General features: G+C 66.5%; 1 protein-coding gene across 2 annotated transcripts; it reads left to right on the top strand.

The window, feature by feature from the left end:
* The first annotated feature begins 310 nt into the window (after window positions 1-310).
* On the top strand, window positions 311-20,786 carry ABCA2 (ATP binding cassette subfamily A member 2). 2 transcript variants are annotated; one of them, XM_045470073.1, is made up of 49 exons: window positions 311-467; window positions 4,177-4,270; window positions 4,544-4,546; window positions 5,233-5,344; window positions 5,422-5,585; window positions 5,873-6,000; window positions 6,213-6,311; window positions 6,657-6,875; window positions 7,209-7,579; window positions 7,813-7,972; window positions 8,754-8,882; window positions 8,998-9,165; window positions 9,234-9,330; window positions 9,789-9,962; window positions 10,041-10,143; window positions 10,229-10,343; window positions 10,570-10,760; window positions 10,935-11,085; window positions 11,160-11,364; window positions 11,496-11,660; window positions 11,751-11,931; window positions 12,028-12,240; window positions 12,330-12,526; window positions 12,615-12,797; window positions 13,031-13,215; window positions 13,346-13,466; window positions 13,747-13,980; window positions 14,063-14,269; window positions 14,523-14,625; window positions 14,757-15,076; window positions 15,149-15,362; window positions 15,455-15,560; window positions 15,657-15,768; window positions 15,855-15,915; window positions 15,989-16,163; window positions 16,337-16,452; window positions 16,532-16,679; window positions 16,755-16,878; window positions 16,986-17,118; window positions 17,229-17,346; window positions 17,924-18,102; window positions 18,174-18,315; window positions 18,384-18,518; window positions 18,602-18,705; window positions 18,820-18,912; window positions 19,004-19,106; window positions 19,216-19,353; window positions 19,430-19,636; window positions 20,037-20,786. In XM_045470073.1, exons 1-49 carry the CDS (start codon window positions 402-404, stop codon window positions 20,070-20,072), a joined length of 7,302 nt encoding a protein of 2,433 aa, XP_045326029.1. In that variant the 5' UTR covers window positions 311-401; the 3' UTR covers window positions 20,073-20,786. The 2 variants fall into 2 exon arrangements, with proteins under 2 accessions (XP_045326029.1, XP_045326030.1); XM_045470074.1 differs by lacking the exon at window positions 4,544-4,546.
* Window positions 20,787-23,361: the final 2,575 nt, after the last annotated feature.

Genomic DNA, 23,361 nt, shown 5'->3' with positions numbered 1-23,361 from the left:
GCGCCTCCGCGGGAGCGCGAAGATCCCCACGGGGGCTGCTGTGCGCGGGCCCGATGCCCCCGGGAGAAAAGCGCCCCGGAGGGGCGGGATGAGTCGGTTTAGACGGGGGCTCTGGGGCACGTCACTTCAACGCCTGGCGAGATGGGGGCGACCAAGGAGGCCGCCCGCGGCGGGGCAGAGCTCCGGGAACCGGCGCGGATCGCGGCGGCGGGCGCAGCGCAGCGCGGCGCCTTTAAGCGGGGGCGGTGCGGACGGGGGGCGGAGCCAGCGCGGAGCCGGTCCCGGACGCCCGAGGCCCCGCCCCGCGCGGGCGATGCCGAGCGGCGCGGCGGGCGGCGGGGCCGGCGGGGCGCGCAGAGGAGCGGGCCGCGGCGCGAAGGCGGCCGGAGCGCGGCCCCGCCATGGGCTTCCTGCACCAGCTGCAGCTGCTGCTCTGGAAGAACGTGACGCTGAAGCGCCGGAGCCCGGTGAGCGACCCCGCGCGCCTCCCGGCCTGCCCTGAGCGAGAGGGCGCGCGCACCGGGGCCGGCGGCGCGCTTTCCGCGCGCACGTGCGGCCGGGCGCGCGCAGACCCCCGGCGGGCTCTGGGGGCGGCGGGCCCGAGACCCCTTCCCGCCGGACCCCGCCCGCCCTGGCCGGCTCCGGGCTCCGGCCTCCGGCCTCTGGGGAGGGGGCTCGGCCGTGCCCAGCCCGCGGCCCGCGCCCGCTGACATTCGCGGTGCTCGGCTGAGTCACGGGATGGGCGCCCTGCGCGGCGCGCTCTTGGGGTCTAGCTGCGCGAGTAGGGGGGCGAGCGGTCCCAGGACCCTGGGGTCGCGGGAGGCCCTGGTTCCCGGGACAGAGGACAGGCATGGGGGGACTCTGTCCAGCCCAGAGGCTCCTTGGCCTCTGGGCCCAGCCCCCCTGGAGTCCCTGCAGGGACCCTGCCCCTTCCCTCCCTGCACCACCCCTCTGCCCTTGGGCAGACACCTCTCTTCCTCCCCCTCTTCCTCCCTTTCACCCTCCTCCTCCTCCTCCTCCTCCTCCTCCTCTTCCTCCTCCTCTTTTTCACCCTTCCCGAAAGTCCCTTAGCCCGTGCTCCTGCCTTCTCACCAATGGGAATGTCCTTGCTGTGGCAGCATCGGCCAGCCTGCAGCCCTGCACCCTTTTGTCCTTTGGGGCAGTCCTCCCTGAGGCCGATCCGCCTTCTGGTCTCCCCAGCCCCAGCTTCCTCTGGGAGCCGGATCCTGCTATTTGGAGATGTGACCTCCAAGCACCCCAGCTGTCCGCCCGTGCCTGGGGCGGCCAGGGGCCTGAGGGTACAGGACACAGCAGCTGTCAGGGGCAGAGGCCCTGGTGAGGAGCCAGCCTGGGGCAGAATGGGTACCATCACGCCGGCCCTCACCGCTCTTGTCCCGGGAAGGGCAGGGCCATCTCCTGTTGTCCTGCCCAGCCGACAGCAGCACATGCACCAGAGAGGCCTGGGCAGCTCCGGTTTCTGCATGGGCCCTGGGGATTTTCCACAGTAAGGCCCAGAGCAGGCTGGGGTCCAGAGTGGGGGCCCGAGGAGGAGGCATCCCCTTGCCCACCTGGGGCCCAAGAGGCTCCTCTCCCACCTGACTCTGAGCCTCTGCATGGGTGCCTCCTTGAGAAAGGCTCTGGAGTGCATACTCAGAAGCCCAAGGCTGCAGGCAGGGTGGGGTGGCCATCATCACCATGGCTGGCAGGAGTGCCCTGGGCACCTGAGCCTGGCAGGGAGCCGGGGTTGAGTACACTCCCTGCCCACGTGCCTGGGGCTGGCTGGCACCGGGTCCCATGGGCCAGGCCTGCAGCCTCTGGTGCACCTTCCCCTGCTTCAGATTTGGGGTTACTAGGGGCACCAGGGCAGGGCTCAGGGGAGGAAGGGAGACCGGGATGTGGGCATTAGCATTATCCCCAGGGTTCTCAGCAGGAAGGGCCCCCAGGGGCTGGGAACAGAGCCTAGAATGACGGTCCCTGCATCCACTGGGGACCTCAAGGCTCAGGGAAGGGAGCAGCGGCTTGTGGGGCACCTGGCAAGCAGGTGGGAGGTGCCTTCTGCCAGATACCCGGGAGTGGCCCCCACCTGCTAGGTTGGGCCTTCCCTAGAGTCTTCCTGTACCCTGCCCAGCGGCACCACCAGGGACTGGTTGGGCCACATGGAGGTCGTCAGCCTGAGGCCACGGCAAATCAGGAATTCCTCCTCCAGGGTGGCTAAGGCCTTGCTGGGCTCGCGCCGTGGGGCTGGGGCAGGGGCTGGCCAAGTGCCTGGCCCACTCCTCCTGGCCCCCCACTTTCCTGGGGAGGTCTTGGGCTTTGGAGTTGGACCTGCGGGCTTGGCCAACAGAGGTTCTGCTCTGCGTTCTATGCGCTTCTCTGGGGGAGGGCTTGGTTCGGAGGGAAGGGACGAAGGCCCTCTGTGCCTCTTCCCATCTCTGTGCCTTGGTTTCTCCATCTGAGTGTCGCCTATCCCCTCTTAGCTGGGACGGGTCTGCCCTGCTGTCGGGACGGCTGTAGCCTCACCCCTGGGGTCAGGGTCAGGCCGCTCCGTTCAGGTCTCCTCCGTTCTCCCCTCGACACAGCAGGAGGTGGCTCAGGCCCAGAGTGGGCACCCAGGCCCCGGCAACACCATGGGGGCACTGGGCTACTCTCAAGGGACTGGGGTTTAACCACCTTGCCGGCCGCGGGTGGGGTGCCCAGGTGGGGCTCCCAGGTGGGGCCTAACCTGCACTGCCTGCCTGTAACCAGATGCCCCTCTGGCCGCCCGCCCGCCCGCCAAGCAGGCCTCCCTCCTCCCAGCAGCTCCTGCGCGGCTGTTGCTATAGCAATGAGGAGGTAGCCGCGGCCTGTTGCTGCAGTTACGTGGTGGAGGTGCCCGGTGGCAGGGCGGGTGTGGGTGGGGCTGGCACCACGGCCGCGACCCCGCGCGCCTGCGTCGCCACTCGCACGCAGCCACCCTCACTCTGTGCCCGTCCCCAGCCCCGTGGCTGCCCGTGGTGCCTCTCCAGCTAGCCCTGGGAGGGGGTGGAGGCTGGCACGGGCTGGGGCGAGTGTGGGGTGCGGACACACAGTGGGGTGTTCCAGGCCACAGAGCACGATTGTCAGAGTGCGGTAAACAGGAGCAGCTGGTCCACCCCAGGGGACCGGGAGCCCGGGCCCTGGGCCAGGCGGAACGCCACCGGGGTGGGGGCTCTGGAGCTGCTTTGGGGGCAGGGGGCGAGGAGGAAGGAATCCTGGAGCCTCTGAGAAGAGCCAGTGGGGTGGAGGTCGGGGTGTGTCTTTGGGCTGAGCAGGGGGCTCCCCCTCAGGGCAGCTGGCCTGAGGTCCCGTCTCTCCACCTTCCCTCCCTGAGCCGGGAGAGGTGGGGGTGGTCACGGGAGGCCTGGGTCCCTGGGGCTGCTGGCATTTGTCTCCCACACAGAGCAGTTCCATCAGGGCTCACCTTGGCGCCCAGGCGGGGGTGGCCGGGGCAGTCCCAGGAATACTGAACAGGGGTGCTGGGGAGGGCAGGCAAGGCTGCTGAGCGCCCCCCACTGCCGTGAACCACGTGGGGGGGGGGAGGGGAAGGGGCCAGGGTGGAAGAAGGTACCTGTGCCTCAGGGACTCAGGGCTGTCAGACCTCTGACCAGGTTTCTCTGGAGGCTCAGGACCCGGGGCTAGAGCCATGCCTCCTCCCGTCCAGGCTTTTGGTGTGATGACGGCTGTCACAGCCAGGAGGACTCACCCTGGGGCACTGTGGGAGCTGAGATGGGGCCCGCGACCACCTCCAAGATCCTAGCCTGGGGAAGGGGAAGCCGAGCTGGGCAGACGCACGGGTCAGAGTAGGCCACGAGCTGGCCGTTTGGTCTCTCCTGGCAAGTCAGTGTGGCAGACAGGACCCGGGCTAGGGGGCGGGGGACCCGGTTGGCTTGGGCCAGACAACACTCGCCGTTGCGCCCCTCGAGAAGGCCCTTGAAGGAAGGGGGTGGGGCTGCAGACTCTGTTGGCCCCCAAGGGCCTGCGTTGACCTTTTGTGGCCTCTGTGGGAACGTGTGGGGCCCAGGCTGGCTCTGCCTACCAGGAAGACATCTGTCTGGGGAGCGGGGCGGGGGGGCTCAGGCCTGTCCCGTCCAGTCCCCGGCAGGTGGCGTGGGAGGCCAGGCTGCCGGACAGGTACCTTACTCAACCCGCCCTTTCCAGTGGGTCTTGGCCTTTGAGATCTTCATCCCTCTGGTCCTCTTTTTCATCCTGCTGGGGCTTCGGCAGAAGAAACCGACCATCTCCGTGAAGGAAGGTGAGTGTCCTTGGGGGGGGGGGGTGCCCAGGGCACAGCTGGGGGGTCAGGGTGGGGCAGGCGGTCCTCACAGCATCACACATGCCTGTCCTGTGTGCACGCGGCCACACACGTGTCCCAGCTGCCACGCTCCCCCGCGCGGTCCCTGGCCGCGCCTCCTGGCTGGGCTAGGGGCCCGGGCCGGCCGTGGCGGCCATCCCTCACGGTTCTCCTCTGTTCTGTTTTACCCGTCCCCCGCATGGTCTCTTGTCCTCCTCCTGGGCCTGCATGCAGTCTGTAAGTGAGGCCTTCCTGGTGCAGCCTAAGCGTGCCCCAACCCCGCTTGCATTAACAGCCTTTCCGGGCCTGGTTGCATCCTGCAAAAACCCCTCTCCGCTGTCAGGGACAGCCGGAGCACTGGGGGACGGTGGGTGGTGGGTGCTGAGTGTGCCTGGGCCACGGTGGCTCCCTTCTGGGGGTTTCCATCTCTCTGTGGGGTCGCCCGGCCCTGCTTTGCAGGCCCGGGGCCAGGTCACCTGGCTGCTCCCCCGGCAGACCCCTGTGGGTTCCTGCGTTCTCTCTGCTAACCAGCTGGCCAGAGAGGTCAGAGGTCACTTCCCGGGGCGGGGAGCCCCACGTGCTCCCCTGGGCTGTGGCACCCGTGCCACACCTGAATTCTTGGGGAAGGCGTCAAGGCACTTTGGCCTTGGCTGGCTAAGGGAAGAAGGACACCCTGGGAGTTGGGGGGCAGGGATGGTGAGATACCCTTTGACCTCTGACCTGCTGGGGTCATTTGCACCAGAGCTCTTGGCCCTCTGCCCCCTGTCTGCTGCCTGAAGCTGCTTTTCCTCCCTGACTTTCTCTAAATTTCTTTATTCGGCTTCATCTCCCTCCTTCCCTTTCTTGACTCCTTCCCCGTCTCCTGTCCTTCTGTCTCCACCCCTCGGGTCCTCTCACCTGCCCTGACCGCCAACCCCCCCCAGCTTTCTACACGGCAGCGCCGCTCACCTCTGCGGGCATCCTGCCCGTCATGCAGTCTCTGTGCCCGGATGGCCAGCGGGACGAGTTTGGCTTCCTGCAGTACGCCAACTCCACGTGAGTGCCCCCCACCCCGCCCTCCGGGAGCCCACGCCCCTGCGGAGGCCAGTGGGTGACCTCGGATGGTGGTGCAGGGTCACTCAGCTTCTGGAGCGCCTCAACCGCGTGGTGGAGGAGGGCAACCTGTTCGACCCGGCGCGGCCCAGCCTGGGCTCGGAGCTCGAGGCCCTGCGCCAGCACCTGGAGACCCTCCGCTCGGGCCCGGACGCCTGGGAGAGCCTCCCGGACAGACCTGCAGGTGCACACCGGGCCCTGGGCGGGGCGGGGGTGGAGGTTGTCGAGACCTGAGCTCTGGTGTCAGCTGGGTTCAGACCCCGGCTTGGTCACTTCTGACCGTGGGCTCGCGGCTGGGCCTCCGTCTGAACCGTCACTCCGAGTTCCCGGGGCAGACGTGCGCGGGTGGTCCCGGCCGAGCCGACCGCCACAGTGGCCGAGCCTGGGGCGGGGAGCTTGGCGCTGAGTCTGTTCTGGGTGCCTAGACCCTGGGCCCAGCTGGCCCTCAGCGCCATCCTTCTGCCTGTCCAGTGCCCTCCTTCTCTCTGGGCTCGGTGGCCAGGGACCCACGGGAGCTCTGGCGTTTCCTGATGCAGAATCTGTCGCTGCCTAACAGCACGGCCCAGGCCCTCCTGGCTGCCCGGGTGGACCTGCCTGAGGTGAGGTGGGGCAGGCGGCCTCTGTGAGCGCGTGTCTACTCCTGGGTAGCTGCCAGCCCTGGGCACTGCGTTCCACCCTCCTCCCCTGCTTGTAGGAATGGAGGGCACGGGGGGGGGGGGGGGGGGGGGGGGGGGGATGCGGGGCTCTGAGGCAGCCCCGGGGCCAGGCTCTGGAACCTCCTGGCCTGAGCCATGCCCCCTTTACACCCCAGGTCTATCACCTGCTGTTTGGCCCTTCGCCTGCCCTAGATGTGGGGTCAGGACTCCCCAGGGGTCAGGAGCCCTGGAACAACCCCCTATACCGGATGGAGGTGAGAGGGCCTCTTAGTGGGATGGGGGTGTGCTGCCTGCTTCTGCCAGAGCGGGTGAAAAAATGGGCCCCCTTGATAATTCCGAGCTTCTCCTGGGAAGTGAGGGAGGTCTCTGGGAGTCTGGCTGGCATGGAGAGGGGGAAGGCAGGACAGTGATGTGTGTCCATCCCTCCTACTCCCCCCCCCCCCCCCCCCCGCCCCGTCACAGAACCTGGGCTGCTGGGCTGTCTCAGACTTGACACAGTGGGTGGTGCAGGGGGCGACCCGAGGCCTTCTTGGGTTAGGGCCTTGGTTTCCTCTGGGCTGAGGCTCCCGCCCAGCGGTTCCCCTGTGCCTCGCCCCCAGGAGATGCTGCTGACGCCTGCCCTCCTGGAGGAACTCACGTGTACTCGGGGATCCAGGGAGCTGGGCCGGATCCTCACCGTGTCCCAGGGTCAGCAGAGGGCGCTGCAGGGCTACCGGGATGCCGTCTGCAATGGGCAGGCTGCAGCCCGCGCCCAGCGCTTTTCTGGGCTGGCTGCTGAGCTCCATAACCAGCTGGATGTGGCCAGGATCGCACAGCAGGTGGGGTCCTGCCTGCCAGCTGCCCCACAGGTCCACTGTGCTGGGGCTTCTCGGTGTCCTAGGGACCCCCCGGGCCCAAGGCTGTCAGTGGGGCGTGCCCATGGGTGGGTGTCCCGCGCTCCCCCAGTGACACCATGCCTCGTGTCCCCTGCCTCACCCTGTGGCCTCACCCCAGTGTGCTTCCTAGCCCCCCGCCAATGCTCACCTTCTCTCGGGATGCCGACCCTCCCGCATCCTCTCATCCCAGCCTGTGCCCTCCCTGACCCACCTCCAGATCGGCCCCCAGCCCCTGCTCCTAGGCCTGCATTTCCCCACATGCTCATTTCTCCTCAGCTGGGCCTGGACACCCCCAACGGCTCGGCTCCCCAGCAGCAGCCACCACCCCCACAGCGGCTGCAGGCGCTGCTGGAGGACCTGCTGGACGCCCAGAAAGTTCTGCAGGATGTGGACGTTCTCTCAGCTCTGGCCCTGCTGCTGCCCCAGGGTGCCTGCGCCCGTCGCGCTCCGGGGTCCCCAGCCAGCGGCCCCGGCAGGATGGCCAACGGCACGGGGGCGGCGGCGGTGGGCACGGGCTCCAACTCCACGGCGGAGGAGGGAGCTCCGTCCGCTGCGGCTCCTGCCTCCTCCGACGCGCTGCAGGGCCAATGCTCTGCCTTCGTGCAGCTCTGGGCCGGCCTGCAGCCCATCCTGTGCGGCAACAACCGGTAGGTGGGCGGCAGGGAGACAGGGGTGGGGGTCTGATCCCAGGCCTGGCTCTGACCCCCGCCCATCTTGACACCGGGGCACCTGGCTCTGTATCCCGGCCCCATGCCCCACCCCTTCCGATGCACCCCTTCCACGCTGAGGTCCCGCCCCGTTAGTTCTTGAGGCCCCACCTCCACCCCCCCCCCCCATCCAGACCCTGGGCTCCGCCCCTCACGCCCCACCCCCACCCTAGCACCATCGAGCCTGAGGCACTGCGGCGGGGCAACATGAGCTCCCTGGGCTTCACCAGCAAGGAGCAGCGGAACTTGGGCCTCCTTGTGCACCTTATGACCAGCAATCCCAAGATCTTGTACGCGCCAGCGGGCTCCGAGGCCGACCGCGTCATTCTCAAGGTTGGCAAGTCTGGCGCGCCGTGTGCTTGAGCTGCACGTGTCTCTGGGGCAGGAGCTGAGGGAGCTGGGCGCCGGGTTCTGCAGGCCCGGGACCCCTGTGCCGAGTGGGGTTGGTAGAATTGGCATGGGAGGGGCGCGGCCTGGCACTTGAGCACAGACTCGGCTCTTCAGGGGGAGGGGGAGAACCCACCGGGGGCGTTTAGGGTGCAGAGGCCCTTGGGGGCCAGGCATGGCCAGGGCCCACAGTGCTGGTTTGGACAGAGGAGAGGCTGCATGTGAGGATCTCTGCAGCATCCAGTGGGTGACGATTGGGTGGGGTAGCTAGGCGGTACGGGACCAGGCGAGGGCAAGATGTCGGTGGCCGATCCAGGGGGAGTCCTGTCTGGGAGAAGTAGAAGCTGGGGCTGGAAATGGCCCCGGAAAGGGGGGAGCCTATGGAGGGGTCTTTAGGATGACCGGGGGCAGGGAGGCAAGGGCCAGGTGTCAGGACCCTGGAAGGGACATGTGGAGAAAGGCCCGACAGAGGAGGCAGGAAGGCACAGCTGGCGACGTAGGGGAACCCCGAAGCTATGTTGCCCCAGGAGCCAGAGCACAGCCTGTGCTGTGGGGTCACTGCGGAAAGGTTGGGGAGGGGAGGGTTTCGAGCTTCTAGGTGGCAGTCTGGCCAGAGCAACACTGGTTTGGGGGAGGACTGGCCTAGGGGGAGACAAAGGAGTGGAGTCCCCCCTTGCTGGCTGGGGTCCGCCCTGAGCCCCATGACCCGTGCCCTCACCCTCTGCAGGCCAACGAGACCTTTGCCCTTGTAGGCAACGTGACTCACTACGCCCAAGTGTGGCTCAACATCTCTGCCGAGATCCGCAGCTTCCTGGAGGAGGGCAGGCTGCAGCAACACCTCCACTGGCTGCAGCAGGTGCCGGGGGGGGGGGGGGGGGGGTGCTGGGCGGGGGTGGGCTGCAGAAGGTGGCGGGGGTGGGCTGGGCCCCCTGTGTCAGCCCCGCCCCCCTGAGCCAGGCTTCCACCCCCAGTATGTGGCGGACTTGCGGCTGCACCCCGAGGCATTGAACCTGTCGCTGGAGGAGCTCCCGCCTGCCCTGCGCCAGGACAATTTTTCGCTGCCCAACGGCTCCGCGCTCCTGCAGCAGCTGGACACCATTGACAACGCGGCCTGCGGCTGGATCCAGTTCATGTCCAAGGTGGGGTGCGTGGCCCCTCGGGCTCCGCGGGGGCCGGGGGCTGGCTCCAACAATGCCCCTCCCCTCAGGTGAGTGTGGACATCTTCAAGGGTTTTCCCGACGAGGAGAGCATCGTCAACTATACTCTCAACCAGGCCTACCAGGACAATGTCACCGTGTTCGCCAGTGAGCTGGTCCCCCTTGGGCGGGTCCCTGACTCCTGTTCTTCTGCCTCCCCCCTCCTCCAGCCCTGGCCTCGTGTCTCTCCATCACAGCCCTCCTGTCCGCTTTACCTGCCCCTGTGCCCCTTTTCCTTCTTCAGCCTTGCCCCAGCTTGGTCCCCCTCCTCCCTAGCCCTGCCCTACGACTCCCCTATCTTTTCCCAGCCCCGCTCCTCACCCCCTAGCACTGCCCCAGACCCTGTACCCTGCTTCACGCCCCGCCCCCATCCCAGCCCTGCCCCTGCGACAGGTACCTTCCCAGCTCCCCAGCCCCACCTTTTCCCTGGACCTGCCCCCCTCATGCCCCAGTGGTGCTCCGGCTGGACAGTCCCCTTCACGTCCCCGCCCCTTCCTCCCTTCACACCTTCACCCTGCAGCCAGCCTGGGCTCTGCCCCTCCACCTGCCCCTCGTCCTGTCTCCAGGCGTGATCTTCCAGACCCGCAAGGACGGCTCCCTGCCACCCCACGTGCACTACAAGATCCGCCAAAACTCCAGCTTCACTGAGAAAACCAACGAGATCCGACGGGCCTACTGGCGGCCGGGGCCCAACACAGGCGGCCGCTTCTACTTTCTGTATGGCTTCGTCTGGATCCAGGGTGAGGGCCGCTCCTGGGGCAGCCGGGGTAGGGCCTGGCCACCCCCCCCCTGCCGTGGCTGACCTCTCCCACCTGCAGACATGATGGAGCGTGCCATCATCAACACCTTCGTGGGGCACGACGTGGTGGAGCCTGGCAACTACGTGCAGATGTTCCCCTACCCCTGCTACACGCGAGACGAGTGAGTGTGTGTTGGGGGGGCCGGGGGCTGGGGCTCAGGCTGAGCCCCTCCCCTCACGCCCCGGCCCCGACCCCCCCCCCCCCAGCTTCCTGTTTGTCATCGAGCACATGATGCCGCTCTGCATGGTGATCTCCTGGGTCTACTCAGTGGCCATGACCATCCAGCACATCGTAGCAGAGAAGGAGCACCGGCTGAAGGAGGTGGGGGGTGGGGGGCATGGAAGGGGGAGGTGGGGGGTGGGAGGGGGGCAGGGGGGGATGGGGCAAGGATAGAGGCAGGGGGACCAGTGAAGGTGGAGGGGAGACTGTGGGCACCTCTCCTTCCCTGGGCCTGGCTGGTAGGGCAGAGACCCGTCGTTCCTTCGTGGCACCCCATCCCAAGGCCTCCTGCCTGCGTCCCCCCCCCCCCCCGGCCACCTGCCCACAGGTGATGAAGACAATGGGCCTGAACAACGCCGTGCACTGGGTGGCCTGGTTCATCACGGGCTTCGTGCAGCTCTCCATCTCTGTGACGGCCCTCACGGCCATCCTCAAGTACGGCCAGGTTCTCATGCACAGCCACGTGCTTATCATCTGGCTCTTCCTGGCGGTCTACGCTGTGGCCACCATCATGTTTTGGTGAGCACCGTGGGGCTGGCAGGGGGCTGGCAGGGAGCCTCTTGCATTCACCCAGAAAACGCAGAAACACCCCTTCTGGAGCTCCTCTGTACCCCGGGAGGTTGCGCCAGGAGGGCTTTGGGCTGTGCCCTGAGGGTCGGGTGTGGCTGATGGCCGTGGCCCCACCCACCCTAGCTTCCTGGTGTCTGTGCTGTACTCCAAGGCCAAGCTGGCCTCGGCCTGCGGTGGCATCATCTACTTCCTGAGCTACGTGCCCTACATGTACGTGGCGATCCGCGAGGAGGTGGCCCACGATAAGATTACCGCCTTTGAGAAGTGCATCGCGGTGAGGATCGGGGATGGTTGGGGGTGGGGCGGGGTCCATCCTCCTTCCCCCCGCTGACACCACCGTGCCCTCAGTCCCTGATGTCCACAACAGCCTTCGGCCTGGGCTCCAAGTACTTTGCCCTGTACGAGGTGGCAGGTGTGGGCATCCAGTGGCACACGTTCAGTCAGTCGCCCGTGGAAGGTGATGACTTCAACCTGCTCCTGGCCGTCACCATGTTGATGGTGGACGCGGCCGTCTACGGGGTGCTCACGTGGTACATCGAGGCGGTGCACCCAGGTACCAGCTGACCCTTTGTGGGGGGAAAGGAGAGGGCGTGTGGCTCCCTAGAGGGTGCACATGGCCCGGGGCGGACCTGACACCAGGCCCTGGGTCAGCCTGCCTTCTGCACCACCACCCCCAACCCCTAGGCATGTACGGGCTACCCCGGCCCTGGTACTTCCCACTGCAGAAGTCCTACTGGCTCGGCAGCGGGCGCACAGAGGCGTGGGAGTGGACCTGGCCGTGGGCTCGCGCCCCCCGGCTCAGCGTCATGGAGGAGGACCAGGCCTGTGCCATGGAGAGCCGGCGCTTGGGTGAGGCGGGCACCCAGGGGGGCGGCTGGGGCAGTCGCTGGGGTTGGGGGACCCCGGGGCGTCCTCAGCTGACCCGCGGCCCTCGTGCAGAGGAGACGCGGGGCATGGAGGAGGAGCCCACCCACCTGCCGTTGGTGGTCTGCGTGGACAAGCTCACCAAGGTCTACAAGAACGATAAGAAGCTGGCCTTAAACAGGTTGAGCCTGAACCTCTACGAGAACCAGGTGGTGTCCTTCCTGGGACACAACGGGGCTGGCAAGACCACGACCATGTGAGTGTCAGTGCAGGGGGTGGGTCCTCACCAGGTGGGCAGCAGGGTGGGGCTCCCGGCAGGAGGTGGGGGTCGTGACCCTGCCCACCCGCCCAGGTCCATCCTCACGGGCTTGTTCCCGCCGACCTCGGGTTCGGCCACCATCTACGGGCACGACATCCGCACGGAGATGGACGAGATCCGCAAGAACCTGGGCATGTGTCCGCAGCACAACGTGCTCTTTGACCGGCTCACGGTGGAGGAGCATCTCTGGTTCTACTCGAGGCTCAAGAGCAGGGCCCAGGAGGAGATCCGCAAGGAGATGGACAAGTGGGTGGGGTGGGGGCGGGGCTCCGGGGCGGCCCCGGGGCGGTGGCGGGAGCCCGCGTGCGCCCCTACATGCGCCGCCCTGCCCGCAGAATGATCGAAGACCTGGAGCTGTCCAACAAGCGGCACTCGCTGGTGCAGACGCTGTCGGGCGGCATGAAGCGCAAGCTCTCCGTGGCCATCGCCTTCGTGGGCGGCTCCCGCGCCATCATCCTGGACGAGCCCACCGCCGGCGTGGACCCCTACGCACGCCGGGCCATCTGGGACCTCATCCTGAAGTACAAGCCGGGTGAGCGGAGCGTGGGGTGGGTACAGGCGGCCCCGGCCGGCCCCACCCAGCCCAGCGCCCTGAGCCTGGTCCCTCCCCCCCGCTCCAGGCCGCACCATCCTGCTGTCCACCCACCACATGGACGAGGCCGACCTGCTGGGGGACCGCATAGCCATCATCTCCCATGGGAAACTCAAGTGCTGCGGCTCCCCGCTCTTCCTCAAGGGCGCCTATGGGGACGGTTACCGCCTTACTCTGGTCAAGCGGCCTGCTGAGCCTGGGGGCCCCCAAGGTCTGTGCTGAGACTGCCTGAGCCGGCCCGGGGTCCCCCTCTCCCAGGACCCCCTTTCCAAGATCAGTGAGCTAGAGGGGCGGGCCCTCAAGGCTTACCTTAGTGAGCCTGGGGTGCCTGGTCCCTCTCCTCGGTCCTCCTCTTGACCTGGCTGGGCTCCCCCGTAGAGGATCCCCCTCCCCCAGCCCCCTACCCCCCTGGTGAAGCTCTTCTCCATTCCCCACCCCTCCTAGAGCCAGGGCTGACGTCCAGCCCCCCAGGCCGCGCCCAGCTGAGCAGCTGCTCAGAGCCCCAGGTCTCCCAGTTCATCCGCAAGCACGTGGCCTCCTGCCTGCTAGTCTCCGACACGAGCACAGAGCTCTCCTACATCCTGCCTAGTGAGGCCGCCAAGAAGGGGGCTTTTGAGCGCCTCTTCCAGGTATGGGGTGGAGTGAGTTCCAGGGCGGGGCGCGGAGGGGGCGGGGTCGTGGTGGTGGTGGAGTGGGCTCCAGGGCGGGGGCAGAAGGGGTGGTCCCTGCCGCATCAGGTCACGCACAGCCCTTTCCCAGCATCTGGAGCGCAGTCTGGACACTCTGCACTTGAGTAGCTTTGGGCTGATGGACACGACGCTGGAGGAGGTGTTCCTCAAGGTGTCAGAGGAGGACCAGTCTCTGGAGAACAGTGAGGCAGGTGGGAGCCCCGCTCCACCCCACCTGACCTTGGACCCGCAGCTGTCTGCCCACTCTAGCCTGGTCTCTGGGGACCAAGGATTCTGGGTGGGAATAAGGTGCCCGGGTTCCCTGCCAGGCTGGCTCTGGGGCTGAGGAGCCTGGGTAGGTGGGTGGCCATGGGAATTGGGGCGCCCCAGGGTGAGGTGGGGTGAGGGTCTTGGTGGGTGAGCATGGGGACTGGGGGTGGCACGCTGGTCTGAGTCCCCCTTGTCCCCTCCCTGGCCCCTGTGCTGTGGCAGATGTGAAGGAGTCCAGGAAGGATGTGCTCCCAGTGGCGGAGGGCCCGTCGGGGGAGGTGCACGTTGGCGATCTGGCCCGGAGCACAGAGCTGGCCCAGTCACAGGTGTCACTGCAGTCCGCGTCCTCGGTAGGCTCTACCCGTGGAGACGAGGGGGCCACCTACGCAGATGTCTATGGCGACTACCGACCCCTCTTCGACAACGTGCAGGACCCCGACAACGTCAGCCTGCAAGGTGCGGGGTGCGGCCGGCTGGGGCTGGCAGGGTCCCTGGAGGGTGGTGTCGGGCCACCTGCTCAGCCCCCCTCCCTGTGCAGAAGCTGAGGCGGAGGCCCTCTCGAGGGTCGGCCAGGGCAGCCGCAAGCTGGAGGGCTGGTGGCTGAAGGTACGCCAGTTCCACGGACTCTTGGTGAAGCGTTTCCACTGTGCTCGCCGCAACTCCAAGGCCCTGTCTTCCCAGATCCTGCTCCCCGCCTTCTTCGTCTGCGTGGCCATGACTGTGGCCCTCTCCGTCCCTGAGATTGGTATGGCCGTTGGGTCAGGCAGCGTGCTGGGGGGACCGGAGCCCCACTGCAGTGGGGCTGTGGCTCTTCCCCCCTCCTGGACCGCCCGCTCTGGGCCTGGCGGGCACACTTGGGGGCTTAGTGGGGACTCGGGCCTCCTCAGGGCCAGGCCCCCAAGCTCCAACCCTGTGGGTATTGGGAAGAGGGGACTGAGGCCTGGGGGCCGCCGGCAGGCAGGCAGAACCTGCTCAGGTTTCCTCGTGCATCCTGCCAGGTGACCTGCCCCCTCTGGTCCTGTCACCCTCCCAGTACCACAACTACACCCAGCCCCGTGGCAACTTCATCCCCTATGCCAACGAGGAGCGCCAGGAGGACCGGTGAGGCCATCTGCTGGGCAGCTGTGGTGGACAGGGGCCGGGTGAGGGAGGGGAAGGTGGGCGGGCACTCATCCCCCCCCCCCCCCCCCCCCCCCCCGCCCAGGCTAGGCTCACACCGCGGGTTTCCACAGATTGCGACTGTCGCCGGATGCCAGCCCCCAGCAGCTTGTGAGCACGTTCCGGCTGCCGTCGGGCGTGGGCGCCACCTGTGTGCTGAAGTCTCCGGCCAATGGCTCGCTGGGGCCCACGCTGAATCTGACCAGTGGCGAGTCACGGCTGCTGGCCGCGAGGTTCTTCGACAGCATGTGCCTGGAGTCCTTCACGCAGGGGCTGCCGCTGTCCAACTTCGTGCCGCCCCCACCCTCACCTGCTCCGTCCGACTCCCCCGTGTCCCCAGAGGAGGATCCCCTGCAGGCCTGGAACGCTTCCCTGCCACCCACCTCTGGGCCAGGTATGGGCCCGCCAGGCTGCCGGGGGGCGTGGGACGGCACGCACCTAAGCTGACTGCCGGCTGTCCCCGCAGACAACTGGACGTCAGCACCCTCCCTACCGCGCCTGGTGCGGGAGCCTATCCGCTGTACCTGCTCTGCGCAGGGCACCGGCTTCTCCTGCCCGGGGGGTGTGGGTGGGCGCCCGCCCCAGATGCGGGTGGTCACAGGAGACATCCTGACCGACATCACTGGCCACAACGTCTCCGAGTACCTGCTCTTCACCTCTGACCGCTTCCGGCTGCACCGGTGAGTCAGGTGGGGGTTCGTGCCAACTGTGGGCGAGGGGGCAGACCACCCACTGCACGCCTGGCCTCACGCCGCTCGACCTACCCGCCCAGGTATGGGGCCATCACCTTTGGCAACGTCCAGAAGTCCATCCCAGCCTCGTTTGGTGCCCGGGCCCCAGCCATGGTGCGGAAGATTGCGGTGCGCAGGGCAGCCCAGGTGAGCGGCACAGCCCCGGGCCCTGCAGCGTCCAGCTGTGGCCGGCATGCTGCAGGGACCCACGGTGCGCTAAGGGTGTTTCTGCGTCCCTCCCAGGTTTTCTACAACAACAAGGGTTATCACAGCATGCCCACCTACCTCAACAGCCTCAATAACGCTATTCTGCGTGCCAACCTGCCCAGGAGCAAGGGCAACCCGGCAGCCTATGGTGAGCCTGGGTGGGCTGGGCTGGGCTGGGGGCCGGGCAGGGTGGGCATGGAGCAGGTCCCTGAGGCTGCCCTCCCCCGTCTGCAGGCATCACCGTCACCAACCACCCCATGAACAAGACAAGTGCCAGCCTCTCCCTGGATTACCTGTATGTATGCAGGCGGGTGGGGGGGGGACGAGGTGCGGGTGCTGGGCAGGGCTGATGGCTGCCTTGCCCCCAGGCTGCAGGGCACAGATGTGGTCATCGCCATCTTCATCATCGTGGCCATGTCCTTCGTGCCAGCCAGCTTCGTGGTCTTCCTGGTGGCTGAGAAGTCTACCAAAGCCAAGCACCTACAGTTTGTCAGTGGCTGCAACCCCGTCATCTACTGGCTGGCCAACTACGTGTGGGACATGGTGTGCTCCTCCTGCATGGCTGAGGGGGGTTCCCTCTACCCCTAGACCCCTGCCGTCCCCTCCCCCTGTCTCCTGCCAGGCCCACTGGTTCTGGCCCCAGCACCCCCCCAGCCCCACTCCTGGACCCCTCACCCCTGCTCCTGGGCCCTCACCTGCCACTCTTGCTCTGGTAGCTTAACTACCTGGTCCCAGCCACCTGCTGCGTCATCATCCTGTTCGTGTTCGACTTACCGGCCTACACGTCACCCACCAACTTCCCCGCCGTGCTCTCTCTCTTCCTGCTCTATGGGTAAGGGGGAGTGGGCCGGGAGGAGGGCCTGGGGTGGGGGCGGGCTCCCCGTGACGGCCTCCTGCCCGCCTGCCCGCAGGTGGTCTATCACCCCCATCATGTACCCGGCCTCCTTCTGGTTCGAGGTGCCCAGCTCCGCCTACGTGTTTCTCATCGTCATCAACCTCTTCATTGGCATCACGGCCACCGTGGCTACTTTCCTGCTGCAGCTCTTTGAGCATGACAAGGTGGGGCAGCGGGGTGGCCGGGCGTGGTGGGCAGCAGGGCCGAGGCTGTGCCCGTGACCCCCCGTCACCCTCCAGGACTTGAAGGTTGTCAACAGTTACCTGAAAAGCTGCTTCCTCATCTTCCCCAACTACAACCTGGGCCACGGGCTCATGGAAATGGCGTATAACGAATACATCAACGAGTACTACGCCAAGATTGGTGAGCGGGGTGGGTGGGCGTGCGGAGGGGGGTCCGGCCTGGCCCAGAGATTGAGGGTTCAGGCGTGAAGGACATGGCCACGATGTCCTGAGCCGGCTGCCCCACAGGCCAGTTTGACAAGATGAAGTCTCCATTCGAGTGGGACATCGTCACCAGGGGGCTGGTGGCCATGACGGTCGAAGGCTTCGTGGGCTTCTTCCTCACCATCATGTGCCAGTACAACTTCCTGCGGCAGCCACAGTGAGTGGGGGAGTGCAGGGAGATGTGGGGGCCAGTGGCCGGCAGGGCACTGCGTGGCCACAGAAAGTTGGGGGGCACTGGGTGATGGCTCCGCCACCCTGTCCCCACAGGCGAATGCCAGTGTCTACCAAACCTGTGGAGGATGATGTGGATGTGGCCAGCGAGCGGCAGCGAGTGCTGCGGGGAGACGCTGACAACGACATGGTCAAGATTGAGAACCTGACCAAGGTGGGCCCTGGGCTTGTGAGATAGAGGCCAGGTTGGGCGGGGCCCAGGTGGGAGGCGGGGCCCAGGTGGGGTGTGTTTCCGAGCAGGGGCGGGGCCGGGGGGGGCGCGGAGGGTGTACCAGGGCCCAGGTGGAGCGTGTTTCCAGAGAGGGGCGGGGCCCAGGTGTTCGGGCGGGGCCAGGTAGGGGCGTGTTTCCAGGCAGGGCGGAGCTCAGTGGGGGGTGGGGGTGTTTCCAGACAGGGGTGGGGCCCAGGTGGGTCATATTTGCAGGCAGGGGCGGGGCCCAGACAGAGGGCGGAGCCCATGTGGGGGCCATGTTTCCAGACAGGGGCAGGGCCCTGGTGGGGCATGTTTGCAGGCAGGGCGGGGCCCAGGCGCGTGGGAGGGCCCAGGCAGAGGGCGGGGCCCAGGTGGGGGGGCGTGTTTGCAGGCAGGGGCGGGCCCAGGCAGAGGGCGGGGCCCAGGTGGGGGGGGCGTGTTTGCAGACAGGGGCGGAGCCCAGGGGGCGGTGTGGTTCAGGGGCCGGCCAGCCCCACTGGCAGCCCGGATGGGTGGGCTGACCCTTCCCTTCCACCAGGTGTACAAGTCCCGGAAGATAGGCCGCATCCTGGCTGTGGATCGCCTGTGCCTCGGCGTGCGTCCTGGCGAGTGCTTTGGCCTCCTGGGCGTGAACGGCGCGGGCAAGACCAGCACTTTCAAGATGCTGACGGGTGACGAGAGCACGACAGGGGGCGAGGCCTTTGTCAACGGGCACAGGTGCGGGCGGGCGGGCGCCTGGGCGGGTGGGGTGACTGCGGCCGCCGGTGCTGATGGCACTGTGTCCCCAGTGTGCTCAAGGAGCTGCTCCAGGTACAGCAGAGTCTGGGGTACTGCCCGCAATTCGACGCCTTGTTCGACGAGCTCACAGCCCGGGAGCACCTGCAGCTGTACACGCGGCTCCGTGGCATTCCCTGGAAGGACGAGGCCCGGGTGAGGGTCGCCCAAGGGGGGCGGGGCGGGCAAGAGGGGCAGGCCCTGACGCCAGTCCTCACCCCCAGGTGGTGAAGTGGGCCCTGGAGAAGCTGGAGCTGAGCAAGTACGCCGACAAGCCGGCCGGCACCTACAGCGGGGGCAACAAACGCAAGCTGTCCACGGCCATTGCGCTCATCGGGTACCCGGCCTTCATCTTCCTGGTGAGCCGGGGCGGGAGGCGGCCGGCCGGGCCAGGCGGGGTGGACAGGCCGCAGCCGCTGAGCCTGGCGCCGCCCGCCCCCAGGATGAGCCCACCACCGGCATGGACCCGAAGGCCCGGCGCTTCCTCTGGAACCTCATCCTCGACCTCATCAAGACGGGGCGCTCGGTGGTGCTGACGTCGCACAGGTGCGCCCCCACCCCGGCGCGCCCCGCCCCCACCCGGCGCGCCCCGCCCCCACCCCGCGCGCCCCGTCCCCGCTCCGCGCGCCCCGCCCCAGCCCCTGCGTCTCCGCCCTGCAGCATGGAGGAGTGCGAAGCGCTGTGCACGCGGCTCGCCATCATGGTGAACGGGCGCCTGCGCTGTCTGGGCAGCATCCAGCACCTGAAGAACCGGTGAGCCGAGCCGAGGGTGCCGGCGGCGGGAGGGGCGCGGGGGGGGGGGGATGGGGGGCTCGGGGCTCGGGGCCACAGGCCTGTCCCGCAGGTTCGGAGACGGATACATGATCACCGTGAGGACGAAGAGCAGCCAGAACGTGAAGGACGTGGTGCGGTTCTTCAACCGAAACTTCCCGGAGGCTGTGCTCAAGGTGGGGCGGGGCCCCAGGGGGTGGGGCGGGGCCCCGGGGGTGGGGCGGGGCCCCAGGGGGTGGGGCCGGGCGGTGCGCCCAGCTGCCTCTGACCTCCCTGCGTCCCCAGGAGCGTCACCACACGAAGGTGCAGTACCAGTTGCAGTCGGAGCACATCTCCCTGGCTCAGGTGTTCAGCAAGATGGAGCAGGTGGCGGGCGTGCTGGGCATCGAGGACTACTCGGTCAGCCAGACCACCCTGGACAACGTGAGTGCCCCAGCTCGGCGCATCGGGCCAGCCTGGGCTGCACTCCGCTCACCCACCCACGCACCCCGCCCGCCAGGTATTTGTGAACTTCGCCAAGAAGCAGAGCGACAACCTGGAGCAGCAGGAGACAGAGCCCCCCTCGGCTCTGCGGTCTCCCCTGGGCCGCCTGCTCAGCCTGTTCCGGGCCCGGCCCGCCCCCACTGAGCTGCGGGCACTCGTGGCTGACGAGCCCGAAGACCTGGACACAGAGGACGAGGGCCTCATCAGCTTCGAGGAGGAGCGGGTGAGCCCAGCCTGTAGGGTCAGGGCAGCCAGGCTGGCCAGCGGGCTCAGGCTCTGCATAAGGAGAGGGCTTGGAGAGGAGTGGCCCCGGGGACTCCTGCCGCCCTGAGGGATCCGTCGGATGCTCAGGACTAGGGTGGACACAGGAGGCTCCGGGCACAGGTGGAAACAGACTGGTTGTAGACCCCGAGACACGTTGGAAACCTTGAGGGGTTCCAGACACGGGCAGAGCAGAGGTGGGGTAGGGGGGAGCAGAGCCTGGGGACACAGGAGCCACCAGACTTGGCCACTGAGAGAGAACTCACGGGAGACAAAGGTGGGGGATCCAGTCCCAGGCCCGTGGGTGCGTGGGGGTAGCGGACGCCTCCCCCAGCGCGGCTCACCTGCCGTCTACCTACCAGGCCCAGCTGTCCTTCAACACGGACACACTCTGCTGACCGTCAGGCGCTGGCTCAAGGACACGCAGTGGGGACAGAAGTCAGGCGGTGGCCGAGGCCCCACCCTGTGCCCCCCAGTGCCCGCCATGAGGCCCTGGAGTGGGGGCCCCCTCCAGCCCCTCACCTGTCCTCGGCACTGCCTGAGGCCACTGCGCTGCCCTCTCCTGATTGTGCCAAAGGTTGGCCTGGCCCTGGGCCGCACACACCCTCACCCTGCTCTGCCTTAAAGCCTTGGGGTCTGGCCGGCCCCTAGCCTCTGCCCCCGTCCAGCTCTGCCCACCACCCCCAGGGCCACCAGGTGCCACCAGACCCCGTTGGCCGGGCCTGGCTCCTGAACGGGCCTTTCTCTGACACCCGAGACTGATGGGCCGGCCTGGGGCTGAGGATGGGGACTGGGTTAGGTCCCGCCCCCGGCCCTTATTTATTTTGCTGTAGGAAGAGGCCCCCTCATCCTGCTCTCATTTGGGCAGGCCCCCACCTGAGGGAAGCCGTGGGCATGGGCCAGGGAGGGGCTGCCTCAAGGGGGTGGGCCGGGCAGCAGGAACGGAGAAGCTGCCCCGCTGGCCAGACGAACAGCCGGATCCCCTCCCCACCCCTGCCCCCTGCCATTGCTCTCTCCCACCCAGCTTGGCCCCCTGCACACCCACCTGCCCGGGAGCCAGACCTGTACATAGCGCACAGATGTTTGTTTTAAATAAATGAACAAAAAAACCAGCACCAGCCTGCGTGTGTGGAGTGGGGCGTTGGGGTGAAGATGGGCCCGGTTGATGCTGGTCTGGCCCCTGCCCCACAGGTGCATCTGCAGCGTCCCGCAGCGGTGGGCCCAGCGTGAGGGGAAGGTGGCTGGGTTAGCCTGGGGGGAGGGGTAGGGGTGGGGGTGGAGGGCCCTCATCCCTGTAAATAGCTGTTGCTACAGATGGGGAGACTGAGGCGGGGGCTGTCCATCACCCCCCTCCCCTGCCCCGCCTACATAGCCCAGACTGCCTGCCCGGAGGCAGGTCCTGAATGGGCTGCTCTGAGCCACGGTTGCCCGCCCTTCGGGCCTGTGCTCCCTGAGGCCTAGACCCTGGGCCCCGTGTCCACTCAGGGCCCATGGGCAGTGTGCGCTGGGCTGTGTCCCTCTCACCCAGGATGTGGGAGGGCTCTCAGGAGGAGGTGGTCTCTGGGCTGAGACCGGCGTCCCGGTGGAGCGTGTGCAAAGGTTGGGGGCAGTGTGGGGACTCCCAGGGACTGCAGGGCTCGGTGGCAGTAGAGCCTGGAGACAGCGGGGCCACAAGGAAGGATCCCAGAGCCCGCACCGCTCAAGCTCGGCCGTGGTCAGTCTCCCATCGGAGACCCCTTCTAGGGGGCTGGAAGGGACACAGAAGGTTCCGCGGGAGGACGGAGGGCCATGGGAACAGCTTGTCTCCCAAAACTTTTTACCCCAGGGGGTGGCTGCAAAATGTCAGGTTTCTAACGAGTTCATCTTTTCTGCATTTATTAGCTGGCATTTTGCTTAAAGATTTCCACTTTTAGAAACATATCATTGTGGATTCACGGCTTTTTTAAAAATCACCATGTTACCGTCATTGCTATCCTCTAAATTTTTTCGAGTTCACTTATTTTGAAAGACAGAGTCACACAGGAGAGGGACAGAAGGAGAGAGAGAGGGAGAGAGAGACTCCCAAGCAGGCTCCATGCTGTGAGCACAGAACCTGACAACGGAGCTCGAACATCACGACTAGAGCCAAACTCAAGTGTCGGACACTCCACCGACTGAGCCACCCAGGTGCCCCACTAATATTTTAAATGTACATAATAGTATTTACTGTTTTGGCCATTTATAAGTGTACAATTCTATTGCCATCTTTTTTATGCTCAAACTGCCCCAGATGTGGCCGGTGGGAACCCCTTCGTGGTGGCTTCTGTGTCCTTTTGACTTGCCCTGGACATTGTTTGGAGCACTTCTTTTCTGTTACAATTTCCAGGCCTGCTCATTACCTCCCTGACCCATGTCTGGATTCAGCAATTTTCCAAGGAGCCCCGTTTCTTTGGGGGGAAATGGGTTTTGGAACCCCCATCTGGACTCTGGCTGTGCCCACTGCTCCTTGGCTCTCTCAGAGGGCAGAGCTCCTGCTCAGATCCCAGCGCCCCCCCAGTCCTCCCCCCCCCCATAGTGTCCCCGACAAGTCTGTTAAAATGTCACCAGGAAGGGCCCACAGACAGGGCTCAGGAGAGAAATGTTTCTAATGTGTCACGTCCTGGAACTGTGGGCCGAGAACCGTCCCCAGGAAGGAAGAGAAGGACGTAAAAAGACAAGGACAGCAGGCCCCCGGGCCCCTCCAGGGGCTGCTCTGTGGATGTGGCCGGGGCACTGTCAGGGAGGTTTATTCAATGCCCAGTAGGTCATGGGTCAGTTAGGGTTGGTGACCGTGAGCTTCTGGTCTCATTTATTTAAAAACATTTACTAGGAAATCATGGTAGAAAATTCAAAAGTCGGAGGACATCCTCGTGGCTTTTTCCGAAAGCTCAGGGCACAGACTCGCAGTGACTGCTATGTAGTGCTGTTCAGTTGGCGGGGCTCTTCTCTCACTGGTCTTTGCTAGAGCCGTGAATCACCGCTGGAAGCCACAGAGATCTATCCCCCCCCCAGTCTGGAGGCCGGAAGTCCAAGATCACTGCGCGGGCAGGGCTGGCTCCTTCTGTGGCTGTGGGCGAGGGTCTGGCCCCAGCTCCCCGGAGCCGCCCCCCAGCTGCCGGTGGTTTTCCGGCAAGGCTCCGTGTTCCTCGGCTTGGAGAAGCACGGCCCTGCCTTCTGCCTCCACCTTCGTTCGTGTGGCACCCCGTCCGTGGGGGTCTGCGTCCAAATCTCCCCCGTGTACAAGGACAGTCGTATTGCGGTAGGACCCCCCCTGATGACCTTATTTTACTTTGATCTCTGCAAAAAGTCTGTCTCCTAGTCAGGTCACATTCTGAGGTGCTGGGGGCTGGGACTGCCACCGTGACCCGGGGCCAGTTCAGCCATAAAACCACCAAACCTCCGGGCCCCCCCTCTGTCCTCTCCTGTGAGCAAACCAGGACTCTCCCACGGAAAGGGGGCTTGCATCAGGGGGACGGCCTGGATCTGTCTACACGTCCCTCGTGTGTCCCAGGACACCCGTGGGCTGATGCCCCGTTTTGCCGGCCGACAGGGCATCCGGAGCGACGCCGAGAACGTGGTTACCGCGTTTCTGCTCACCGCAGCCATGGATGTGTGCTTCTTCACAGCAGCGTGAAGTTTCACGCCTCCCCCCACTTCCCGCTGGGGTGC

The sequence above is a fragment of the Leopardus geoffroyi genome, chromosome D4 (genome assembly GCF_018350155.1).
Source record: "Leopardus geoffroyi isolate Oge1 chromosome D4, O.geoffroyi_Oge1_pat1.0, whole genome shotgun sequence".
NCBI lineage: Eukaryota > Metazoa > Chordata > Mammalia > Carnivora > Felidae > Leopardus > Leopardus geoffroyi.
Note: the sequence above shows the minus strand (reverse complement) of the source record. Positions and strands in the feature narration are given on the sequence as shown.

Coding starts and splice junctions, on each gene's coding strand:
- ABCA2 (XM_045470073.1), top strand. CDS start 402: ATGGGCTTCCTGCACCAGCTGCAGCTGCTGCTCTGGAAGAACGTGACG. Junction 6,001..6,212: donor CCCGGGTGGACCTGCCTGAG/GTGAGGTGGGGC, acceptor TTTACACCCCAG/GTCTATCACCTGCTGTTTGG. Junction 11,932..12,027: donor GCTGGCAAGACCACGACCAT/GTGAGTGTCAGT, acceptor CCACCCGCCCAG/GTCCATCCTCACGGGCTTGT.